Source organism: Myripristis murdjan, chromosome 5 (genome assembly GCF_902150065.1).
Source record: "Myripristis murdjan chromosome 5, fMyrMur1.1, whole genome shotgun sequence".
In the NCBI taxonomy this organism is placed as follows: Eukaryota; Metazoa; Chordata; class Actinopteri; order Holocentriformes; family Holocentridae; genus Myripristis; species Myripristis murdjan.
This window is the reverse complement of record NC_043984.1, coordinates 5,375,921-5,388,620: the sequence shown is the minus strand read 5'-3', so window position 1 is coordinate 5,388,620 and position 12,700 is coordinate 5,375,921. Positions and strand designations below refer to the sequence as shown.

At 41.6% G+C, this 12,700-nt stretch overlaps 1 protein-coding gene across 2 annotated transcripts in view; it reads right to left on the bottom strand.

Annotated features, from left to right (window-relative positions):
* Positions 1-952: 952 nt before the first annotated feature.
* Positions 953-12,700, bottom strand: part of rnf123 (ring finger protein 123) — a 177,237-nt gene continuing 165,489 nt past the window's right edge. For both annotated transcript variants that reach the window (XM_030051078.1, XM_030051079.1), the window contains 2 exons: positions 9,895-9,980; positions 953-6,357 (listed from right to left, as the gene is read on the bottom strand). In XM_030051078.1, the coding sequence (XP_029906938.1) occupies positions 6,258-6,357; positions 9,895-9,980 (186 nt within the window). In that variant the 3' untranslated portion in view covers positions 953-6,257. The remainder of the gene's footprint in view (positions 6,358-9,894; positions 9,981-12,700) is intronic.

The following is a 12,700-nucleotide window of genomic DNA, read 5'->3' as shown; positions in this document are numbered from 1 at the left end:
ATGAGGCAAAATCAGCTCAGATGAGGCTCCGCAGCTCTCTGAACGTCAACTTTGGGGTCCAGAACATGGGAAGTTTGAAAGCCTTTATACTTTAATGTGGTTCCCTCACAGGCAAGTTTGTATGTGGCAGTAGAGAGTGGAGTGGAGGGGTTTCACTGTTAGTTTGAGGGAGCCTGGCTTCAGCCCAGCACCAGTCTGAGGAGTCAGTGCTGTTGATCTCGCTGCTTGATGGACAAAGCAAGAGCTTTTCTCTCTGAGCACTTGGCTGGTCTCCACCTGGAGGGACTCCCTCCTACTCACGCTCGCTCTCTTTCACCTCTTCTGAGTTTTCTTCTTCCATCTCTCCTGCTGTCCTCCCGCCGCCTCAGCTTCTCATGACATTTCTCCCACAGCCCAATGTAGACCAAAGGTTAAGCTGAAAGTGTCTCAGTTGATTTTTTTCCCCCTCATGTTACACAGATCTATTGTTTTCAAATCAGTTTTTTTTTTCACCTTTCATCTAGACCACAAGGGTGTGAGAGTCATGGGGTGTGTGACCTACATTGGAGTTGTATTTGAACACTCAAATCAAAACTAGTCATTGTTACTGCAACAATACAGTCATACCTGAGACATGAAAAGAAAATGAAATTGGTGACCTGACTGCTCTGGGGAAATGTTTCAGCTCAATACAGTGACACAAACTGATACTGTGACAGATCTTCTGCCTGCTCACTCTTCATGTTTCTTGTGTGTGATGATCTGCTGTCTTGCTTTTATCTTTCATGTCTTCTTTCCTTCCTTGTAAGCCTACTTATTGAAAATGCTTCATAAATGTTCCTCACCTTCGTTCGTGTCCTTTCAGCTTCTCTGTGTCCCTCGTTCTTTTCTCCATCACTCTGCCTCTCTCTCTTCTGTCATCCCCATCTTTCTCTGACTCTACCCCAAAAAGAACGGCACCAAAAGAACACCATCAGTTTTGGATAAATAATTTAATGCAGTTACACTGTCAATATATGTGCACTCTCACTCACAAAGGAGAAAAAGAAAGCAATAATCCTGCCTGCCCCTACATCAGCGCTCCTGTCCCGATCCCCAAACGACAGATAAACAGGTAAACAGCAACAGAAAAAGTCAACAGTCTGTGTGATATTGCTTTGTGCAGCCTAAAAGATCCCTTGACTAACAGGAGCGTTCTGCAAACCCGCATGGTAAACCCTTGTTTTCACTCAATATGTGCATTGTATAAGTATCACCATCAGTTCATGTTGTTAACTCCCACACAAAGGGAGGTATGCAAACACAGCGCACATGGACACACACACACACACACACACACACACACACACACACACACACAGGCTCACAGGCACACACACCACGCAGACCACAGTGAAGACCCCAAAACATGTAAAAGAACATGTTCCCATAACATTCCCATAGTCAGCCACACAGCCCTTATATTCCAACCTTTATCAATATCTCTAAATATAAATCGCTATTCATCGTCTGACTCGGTAAGATTTTTCAGTAAATGGTGTGTCATTCATTTGTCAGTGTACTGCTGCGTTCCCCAGATAACCAGAAATACTATCCTGCGCTTGCAGCTGGATCTTCAAAGTGAGGATTCTTAAGGGATTTTGGCTGGCCGTGCATTTTTCTTTGAAAATGTCACACCTTACCAAGAACCGCCTCGACCTTCAGTTCAGGAATAGATATGAAAAGCATCCAAACTGCAGTTATAATTTTGTGAAACCACAGAAATCAACACACACAGCTTAAGAAATGTTTCATACGAGTGAAACATAGCCCCAGTGCGGTTATTACGCTCATAAATGAAACTCAAAAAAAGGTTTTGTTCCAAAATGAGATATCCATCATTTAAAAACATTTACAGCACCAAAATTATAATAATTATGGCCCTTTGTAAAGGACAGTAGATTGTTACAGAACGTAACTGTGTTCTCGGTTGACAAAATAATAACACTCCAAACACTTGACCTCCACATTTTAGGGACGCTGAATAATAAATATCACGTAATGAGCATTTTCTAAAATAGATGTACAGCATTTTGGAGGTTTTCTTGCCTACACTGTCAGACAGAGTCAAACATGAATTCTAGTTGGCACTCCAAGCCACTGCAATGACATTACCGAGTCCTCACACTGCACAACAATCACAACAATCAAGCGCCTTTCAAGGGGATATCCACAGAAGAAGAATCCAAATGTTTTTCCTATTACCCAGGGCAGCTCGGTCTACCCTCAAGACCCTTCAGCACTCTGGTGAATTTGAGCTTTGCCATTATGGGGCAGCTCTTGGAGCCATTCAATCTGAAAATTAACTGGGAAGTAACCTTTTGAATTCTGTGTTAACATGCCAGTCAGGTGGGATGGGGATGTGGCCACGTCTTCTGGCTCAAGCCTGTTTGCAATCCAATACAAAAGCTAAAAGGGATGCAGAAATTCCCATTTTACAGGTCTGCAAAGCCAGTCTCCCAGTTCATTAAAGCCTTGTTCACTCTAGCTTAAGGAGTGAGTCATCACCAATATTGATAGAACTGTACATTCTCCATAATGCAATACATGCATTTCTTTGATACTCTCATCCAGAGCAACAGTGAGGGGAAAAAAAGTTTTAAATTCCAGGGCTGGCAACATTTAAACAGCCAGATCACAGGAAAGCCACATGATTTCTCTTAGAGAGTGAATCTTCACTTAAGTGTGTACAACACTGCAGCTTATACTCAGTTCCTACTGCGTCTCCTCTAAATACCCTTACACACACAGACATGACGAACAACGGGATTCAACTGACCCAAAGAGAGGCAGGTCTAGTCTGCCTCATGTACTGGATCTGGAAAGGAATTCAATTAATCTCAGCCAATTTTCTTTTCTATCTTTTCTATATTCCACAACAGCAAGAGTTCCTGCCCTACTTCTGCACCAATATTTCAACAAGATCTCTAACCCATACCTCCGCATAGGTCATTTGTTCCAACAGAAGTGTCTCTAATACGACCCAAAGGACTGTTTGCTTCCCACTAGCCACTAAAAATACACGGTCAAGGTTAGGAAAGGGCCAGGCTTAAGGTGACAAAACACTGACGTCGCTTGGATTTGAACTCAGCTCGGCTGAGTGAAAGGCATGCTGGTTAGTCGTGGACTTCGCTAAATACACCACAGTGTCATTATTCACAGGACCGCTAGATGCCGCTTATCTTTAAATCATAAGTACAGGTCGTAATGGGCTGCTGTACAAACGACCTGTGGGGTTGTTTTTGCCAGAGGACAATCTCAATGTTTCAGTGCCTTACAACATATTTATGAGACAGGTGTTGTCATTAATACCCCTCAAAAAAGGGAAATGTTGTGAATTTCAGCAATGCATTATTACCCCCTCACCCCCACCCACCCAAAATAAAACAACACAAAACAAAACAAAACAAAAAACTTGCATTGCCTCATGGTAAGTACACCAGTTCAATCGCCCGGTCAGTTCTGCTGTAACAACACACACATCATTTTAGTATAACAAACTCCAGCACCAGAAGATGAACTCAGTTTGCCCCGTAGACGTGGGCAGGGATGACGGGGTTACAAAACTTGAAACAGGAATAAGTGTCTGAAGTCCAAAAAACATGGTGGCCCAAATGTGACCCACTGATTACAATGGACATTTTGCAAAGGGGAGGGGTGTATGTCTGAATGTGTGTGACTGCTGACATGAAGTATGAACGTGTGTGTGTGTACTGCACGGCAATTCAAAGACTATTAGAGGAGTGAAATTCATGACTGAGCACACCTAAGTATTGAAAAAGGTGAAAATCCTGTTTTTGAGCTGTAGGTGTAATGGCTGTAGACCTCCTCCCTGGTAGAAACAGTGTCTCTATACAGTAGAGTCCATGTATACAGTACATTGGTGTGTAGGTGTGAGTAAGTGGATGTGTATGCATAGGTAGAGGCGAGGTATGGGCTTTTGATTTATGTTTATTTTGTTTCACTGTTCCCTGCCTGTATGTGAGAGCGGTGTCCAAAGAAGTAAAGGTGACGTATGGGCTTTGTGAACTTGCATGCCATCTGCTTGTGTGTGTGTGTTTGTGTGTGTGTGTGTGTGTGTGTGTTTGTGTTGTGTAACTGCAGTGACAGGCAGAGGTGAAGTGTTGTGCTAATCAGACAACTACATATCACACTCAAGGACGCTGCTGTCCTCTCATCGAATTCTCTATTTTCTGTTGAGACTTATGGGACTGTGTGTATGTGTGTACATCTGTGTGTGTATGTGTGTGTGTGTGTGTGTGTGAGAGAGAGAGAGAGAGAGAGAGAGAGAGAGAGAGAGAGAGAGAGAGAGAGAGAGAGTGAGCGTGTGTGTGTTTAACTGGGCTGCTCTACAGAGGACACTGAGTTCCCTGTCTCATGTCATCTGTCTCCAACATGAAGTTTAACACTCCAGTGTACCCACCAAGGTATGTGTGATGCGTGTGTGTGTGTGATGTGTGTGTGTGTGTGTGTGTGTCTCCCTCTACTTGGTACAACTAACTTCTAACAATGTATAATATTCAGTGTGCCTGCCCTTATAAACCACTCAATACACAGGTAGTCTGATAGTTAAATAAAATAAAATAAAATAAAATAAAATAAGAGTCTGGGAACTCATCTGGAAGTTAAAATAAAATAAAATAAAATAAAATAAAATAAAATAAAATAAAATAAAATAAAATAAAGACTGTGGAAAAGTCTAGCAGTTAAATGAAATAAAATAAAATACAATAAAATAAGGTACTGGGAACAAGTCTAGTAGTTAAATAAAACTAAGAATTAAATTAAATTACCCCAATCCTGATTCAGTGGCATGTTAACCCTCTCACAGACTAACTGAAACTTTTCAGATGTATGACAGAAAACCAGTGATGAAGTCTTTGGTTATGTTGGACCTGTACATGATTTTGGATCCTCAGGCTATATATGACTCTGGAAAAGAAAAAAAAAAAAAAAAGAAGAAATAATGGGGACATGCCATGGCTAACAGGAGATACATTATCATATTATGTTACACACATTCACAGTAGAAACAAAGATATATCTCAAAATTGCTCTCAGACACTTGAAGTAGTTTGGGTAGCTGTGTGTTTACCTGCTCTTAGCATTGATTCAAGCCTCTGACAGTCATCAAATGACTGGACCTTGGCACCAATGTATTTTTTAGCAAGTCAGATTAATATTTAAAAAGGTAAGCAAAGACTGAGAAACCTGGTGTGAATAGCTTCAGTGTGCGGCGGGCAACTGTTTGACCTCAGTTTCAATATGTTGAGGTCCATTAAAAAAAAAAAAAAAAACACTTTTACTCAATTTTGTTCATGTCTGGTTCCCTCTAAGCACACAAGTCATGATATACCCTCTCAAAGTTCTAGCATTATACGTCAAAACTTTTCCTTTTCTGAGCCACATTCTGCGTTTTACCTTAACACACTCAAATACATGATTATAGTCTTGCACATACACACACATTCATAGAAATATTTTACTGTTTCTCACACAATTACTTTTTAAGATATGACAGGAAGTTCCCACACACTCAAACCACCTCTGCATCTTTTATGTGTGATATGTGGCTGCGGAAACTTATTATTTATATGGACCTCTAAGAAAACAACCAGAATATGAACAATTCTGCCACATCTCCTATGCATGGCATCAATTTCTTCCACTTTGCGTGAGCCCCACAGTCCATCCTGATGTGCTTAGCTGTAATCACAAGCCATACGTTGAGATGGTAACATGACAGCAGCCAAAAACACTTTCATGATGCTGGAAATTCTCTGATTCGTTCCTTGATTTCCTTCTTCCACTGGTTCACCCCTCTCTTCAGTGAGAGGCGGAGAGGAGAGGAAGTCCTGGGGATGAGGGTGTGTTGGTGATAGAGAATCTGAGCATCGGAGAAAATGCGTGCCCACACACTAACAACCTCTCAATTCTTTGGGTCAACCGATATGTTTTTGGGATGGGCTTTGAGCTTGGGATGGGTTTGTGAGATAATGTGTGTGTGTGTGTGTTTGCAAATACCAGCTCTTTACACAGGCACAGGCCTTCCTTTATTATGTTTCCTTTATGGTCTTCATGACTCACTCACTATATGTGGGTGTCAATGTATGTCCTAGTATGCGCCTGTACATGCCAGTCTTGTGCATGAGAGTTCTGAGGTGGATGCATGTTATATAAGTGAAATTTGCTCATGTGTGTGTGTGTGCGCATGTGTATGTGTGTCCCGTAGCAGTGTGTTAGGAGCCAGCCGGCTTGCTGTAGTCCTCGACCCCGGTGATGGTGGCCTTGCAAAAGAAACAGTCCTTGTTGTTCATCAGGTGCTGGTTGATGCAGGCTCTGTGGAGAGAAGAAGGAGATGGATAAAGTTTGGGACAGAAGGGACAGGGAATAAAAGATGGGAGGGGGAAAAAAAAGCCTGAGCGAGTCCAAGATGTGATTAGCACCAGCTCTGGTCAGTATGGTTTGCTCAAGACCAGATGACAGGTCTTTCAATCAGCAGCGGAATAATCCATACAACTGCTGAGCTGGCGTGCCAGCGAAGCTAAATCAAGCGCACCTCAGGGATAACATGAAATATGTATTGAAATATGAATTTCACCGAGGTCTGCTCCCTGCAGTGTTGGGGAGGGCTTGGCCACGATCAGCAATTATCAAACAGCTGACTCATACAATACCACACACACACACACACACACACACACACAAATCTATATATATGAATACAGCAGGGATCCTCAACCTTTTCCACCCCAAAGGCCACCTATTCATCTTTATAATGTGTCAGGGCCCACAAGAAAAAATATTTCTTGCAAACTCTTTTGGCAAATCTATTCTTTTGCTGATTAAACAAGTGCTGACACTAATACCAGTTTTTCTTATGATCTGGAATTCTAGCAGGTCATAGAAGCAGAACTGTCCATAAAAGCGCCAAAAAACTCATATACAGTATATTCCATTAAAAATCAGTAACAATAATTACAATCATTCTAAAATCATTTTTGTAACTGTGTGACAATAAAAGTCATTGAACAGGTCCAGATCCATAGACATGTCTACATCCATAAAAAAAGGTTTTCCCATCAACATCCCAAGTCAATGCCTATGATTTTATAAAACTGTGCATCCGGGTAGGTAAAAAAAAAAAAAAAAAAAATGAGGGGAAGTCAGTGGGACTGAAATCAATCAAAGCCACACATGAATCATCATCATCAGCATGGATGAAGAGGTGAACATTAGACTGATCACATCACATCCTCAGAAATGCAGGAGAAATGTAATTATAGATGGTGAGAATGACATCATCAGTGGCCTTGCTGTTTAGCCAAACTGAAGTTAAAAATAAGCTTTTTAAACAGAATGTGGAGCGGCGTGTTTGACAGCGGTATAGGTCGGGTTGCAGATCTTGCATTAATGGGTTGGGTCTGGTCCAGAACTGATTTCGAGAAAATCGTGGAAAACGGGACAGGTGCAGTATTGAGTTTTGCGGGTTCGGGTTGGACACTGGCTTGTAACAGAGGACCTGTGCAGGTCTCTGGCCTCTACCAATGTCACTCCATGGCCTTCTCAGAAATCCTGGAATACAGCCCAAGACCACATGATATACTGTATTAAATCCTAGCAAATGTGCTGTTATGCATATGTGTCTGTGAATATGTGCATGTTTTGTGTGTGTAGTCCCGTTTCAAGGGCTGCTTTTGATAAAGAAAGAAAATCAAGGACCCCTGCAGCCATCCGTCTACTGGTGTGTCAGTCAGTTGGATCGATGATGCCACCGGGGAATGGAGCACAGTCAGCTCCGAGGCTCAAGGTAGCAGCGTCCGAGGAGTGAGTGATGATGTATAATGTATAATGTGTAATGTATGTAATTCTTCAACAATGAAACATAACCAGCTATGTCACTAAGGCAGGGCACTGGGTTGAAAAACTGGCTTTGGAAATTAAAATTCAATACTGCTTTGAAAACTGTAGAGTGTTGTGTAGAGCAGGGAGACTGTCCTTCATCTGGAAGACACGAGTTCAAGCCCCCATAGACAGAAAGCATCTACCCTGCCTAAGTGTCCTTGAGCAAGACACTGGAGCTGGATCTAAATCCCTTATATCCTGCTTGTCACTCCTCCGTCCTCTAGCTCGTGATCTGGAAATTGATCTCTTTTTGCCATCTTTAAGGACATTTCAATTTATTAAATGTGCTCTGAGGAGGCAAGAAGTGATAAGGCTGCCAGTGATCTGGCATGTGGGAGCTTCACAGGCAGTGGATCACCAAGATTAAGGTGTTCAGATGTTTACTTCTCCCAAAACTTCGCAAAGCATTTTCAACATAAGAGTTTCAACCTTTGTTGTGTGAAATTGAATCTAAACACACACAAAAGTTGTCTGCACACAGACAAAACTCCCCCCCCCCCCCCCCCCCCCCCCCCCCCCCAGTGCCCTCAATTAATGAACCTCATCAGTGAAAATTTGAATGTAGAGATGCTGGCTATGTCTGACATTTTGTGCATTTCCTACAACCATGCATTGAGATAACCCTAAACTATTTACCTGTGATGTTAATTACTAAAATGTCAACATTACCATCAGGTCAGGCGTGTTAAGTACTTTCAGACAGGAGTTGGGATTGGGGTCACACAACACATTGTAGTCCTACGTTTAGAAAACCTTCTGACATCAAGATCACTTTTTTAAAAGAGTGAAACCCAAAAGAGAAAATACTCTACTGAAAGATCACGTTTTGTGTGACAATACAGTGTGTCAAGAGAATACAGATAGATGGGCAACATGTTTTAAGTAACTGGTGCTAAAACGAGGCTTGAATGAGCAGGAATGTCTCTTGTGTCAAATGAAAACTGAAATTAATACTTTGGTGGGGTAGTGCTGTATTAATCTACATGCTTAATAGTGAATTCAAAAGCATTTTCTCCAGTTAAGAGTTAAATTCTCTGAGTGGTGTGGCAGGAAAATGGCAGAAATGATGCATGTGCACGTTTATGTGTTTTCTTTTAGGGCTTCCTCCTCAAAGTCCATGATTTGAATCATCTATCATAGACACCCTGCAATCAGCTGAGACATATGGGTGGGGCATTTGTTTTCTTTCTTTCTTTTATTTGTCTGTGCACAGTCAGTGTGCACTGTAATGCTGCAAAATAGATCATCTGTAGCCTATTTCTGCTGAGATGCACATTAACAATCAAAGTGATAATTAGCAATGTGGTGTTAGTTGACAGATTGAGAGGTGTATGCAGACACACTGCCGCATATAGTATTCCTACAACATTTCTCTGGTAATTCAACAGGATAACTACTGTTGAAAATGTACTTGTTGTATGTCAGTGTAAGGCCTTAGCTGTTTAATAATTTGTTTACATTTCCTAATTTGAAAAAATAAAGAAGTAATTTGCAAAGTCATCATCATCATCATCATCATCATCATCTTCATAATCATAAAAGCTTCACTGAACCAGACATGCCTGTGTGCCGTCTCATTATTCCGTCTCCTTGCTCAAATAATACAGCATAATAATTCATAATAGATGGCCATTAAAATCTTTGTGCAGCTGTCTTAATGAATTTTATAGGCTCTAAACGCTCCGATATGTTTGTGTGACTGTTGCATTTGACTATGATTGATTATGATTGCTTTGGTTATTATTAATGTGTTCAATCAACAGAAACATGTGCCAATGCATTTTTTGATTGCCAGAAAGACAATAAATGAAAAATAACACTATGAACAGTAAAATTTCCACATTAAAAGGTTGAATCTGCTTCTACTGAGGGAATTCTGAGCTGGGTAGAGCCCAGTGTGTTTGAGTGTTTGAGTGTGTGTGTGTGTGTGTGTGTGTGTGTGTGTGTGTGTGTGTGTGTGTGTTGACTCACTTGCAGGACTTGTGGGAGCAGGGCTTGAAGATGGCAGAGATGGAGTGTGCGTAGCAGATGGGGCAGAGGTCTTCCTCGCTGGTCGGCTGGAAGGAAGACAAAACCAAGTTATTTTGGGCGCAGTTTGGATTGTGCTCCAGTGACAGCTGTTACCTCTGTAGTGCTCCTCAGTGTCTCTGCTCAACTGGTGTGAGCCATGTCGACTTTTACGTTTGTGCCTATTGCCACTGTCAACAGATGGTGAGGGCGACTGGCAGGCAAGAAAAGAGGCTGGTTACATGCTAGTCAATATTTCTACTCTGCACTTACCTGGGATATTGCCAACTATTAGCCTCACCTCTGTGTGTGTGTGTGTGTTTATAGTCCCAATGGATTGTGGGACCTGAAAGCTTGCAACTAAGGGTAACACTATCACCTACAGATGTCCTCCATTGATTAGCTCAATTCATTCTCCATCTATCTGTGATTTGTGTTGAAAAAACACACTCCTGTTGTCTAATCTTGGTATCTTCATGTTTTCCCACTGATCTCCCCTTTCTTTTATCCCTTCTTTCCTGTTTTTAAACCCTGATCTTCTACCAATCGCATCCCAACACCCTTTTCTCCCTTACTCCCTCCCTTATTTTTCTTTTCTCCTCCAATCCCACACTCCTGACTTCAACCCTCCAGATGCCTCCATTCTGATTTCCTCTCCTAACCTCCTCCCCTCCCTGTCTCTCCTTGCCCTGTACACACAGCACGCTGTCACCAACCTATCATCACCTGTATCTGCCACCTCCCACCTCCTCCTCTTCTTGTCTTCTCCTTCAAACCCCCTGTCTTCCACCTCTACACCACCTCTCCTCCTCTTTTGCCATCCCGTCTCCCTTTCTCTGTCACATTTCAGCTCTACTGTGCTAGCTGTCAAGCTGTGGCAGAGCTGAAACTTCACATCTGTGCACTCGGACGGAAAAAAATTACTAGCTTAACAACGTGATAAGGTTTTCTATTCCAATTTACCAAACCTGATTTTAAATACTTAAAGTGTGTTGCTGTGCTGAAGGGCCATCCATAAGGTTTCAAGAATTGCTTTTATTATTGTGACAATGTAACTGATTTGTATTAGAAAAAAAGTTTGAAAATGTAGTGAAGCTGCAGACTTTCAGCGACAAGGTGAACAACCACTTTGATTGGACTTTTTCTGACGCTGCAGTGCTTATTACAGCGACAGGCACTCACGTGACTGATGTGAAATTTGGACACGTTTATCTGCAGAATGCAACGTTTCAGAGACACTTTGAATGAAGCTGAAGTGGCATAGGGAAAGTGCTGGATTTATACTGTAGGGGGAGGAGTGGGCAGAGCTTCTGGCCTGGAATTTGACAATAAATAAAAGAGGTGGAAAAACAGCAAAATGGCTTAGCAACTTGGTATTGACATATAGTTGGGGGTACAAAAGTCTCTAAAAAGAACAGGTTGGTTTCAGGGTTGTTAATAGGTGCTGAAATCCCTTAGTGTAGGTTCAAATCATATTCCTTCTTCAAAGATATTTCTTCTTTGATAATGCATGAGAACCACCCAAATTACCTGTCAATGCAATGAGAAATCTTGAAATAAGTTAAAAGTTTTAAAATTACTTTTAAAATTGCTATTGTTTTGCAGCAGTTCTACATGGCATGTTTGTGCTTTATTTATTCATTCGATAGGGATAGAGCAAATTAATGAACATTGGTGTAAAATATGAGATGTAAACATGCAGGAGTTAGCAAGAATGCTAATTTACAGCCATAGTCCTTTGGCATGTAATAAAAACACAAACAATATATCCCTTTTCTTCTTATCTCTTCTCTTTCTGTAGAGTTCAATGTTAATGTTTTCCTCAGGGCATTTCTTCAGCTCTGCCCATACCACCTCAGCCTCTACTCCTCACTATTTTGTCACCTCTATCTTTTCTTTTGCACTTATAGGGAGCACTCATACGGGTGCAGCTGGCTTAGAGGGAATACTGACCCACAATACTGACCCCTTTTTCCTCTGAACTCTCTTTTCTCCTCTAGCTTCTTCTCCTCTTCAAGACTTCATTGTTTCATTTGTCTTCCAGTCCTGTCATTAGCAATAACCTTGAAACCCCTCTGCTTGACCTTCTCCGCCCCCCCATTCTCTATCATTTCTTTTCCCTCTTTCCTCCTCCTGCGTCTTCCTACCCTCTGCTTTCAGAATCCAGTGGTTCATTTTTCCGCTGTTATTCTTCTTTCAGCGTTTCTGGATCTATTTCCCCGACACCCACCCTCTTATATTCAGCGTTGAGGGTTCATGTTGTCTCCCGCTATATGCAAAGCTGTAAATGTGCCACCTCCTCCGCTACTTTCTGTCAGCCTTTTTTTCTGTTGCTCTCATTTGCTCTTTGCACTTTCATTTTGCATTGACATTAAAGACATTTGCTGACACCATTAGGCAAAGCGACGTACAGTGTGTGAGCATGTAATGTTCTACTTTGACAAGACACATGGCTGTTGGTGGACTTAATCTCTTTGTCTCTGAACTCTCTGAGAATCAATTAGGAGACAACAGCTTCCAACAATAACTGCACCTTTGTCAATGCCAGACTTGAACAAAACTATATATTTTCACACATGTTCTAAGCTGCTTTGGCTGCCAGATGGGTCTGCGTTGCAAAAAGACAATTAAAAGACATCCAAAGAGTAGAAAATCACAGCAAAGGATGGGAATGCAAATTTCACATATAATGCAGGTTTATTTGTTTAAGCTCAGGGAAACTGGAACTGAACTGGCTTTATTTTTCCCAGATGGAACACTCAGTCATTTT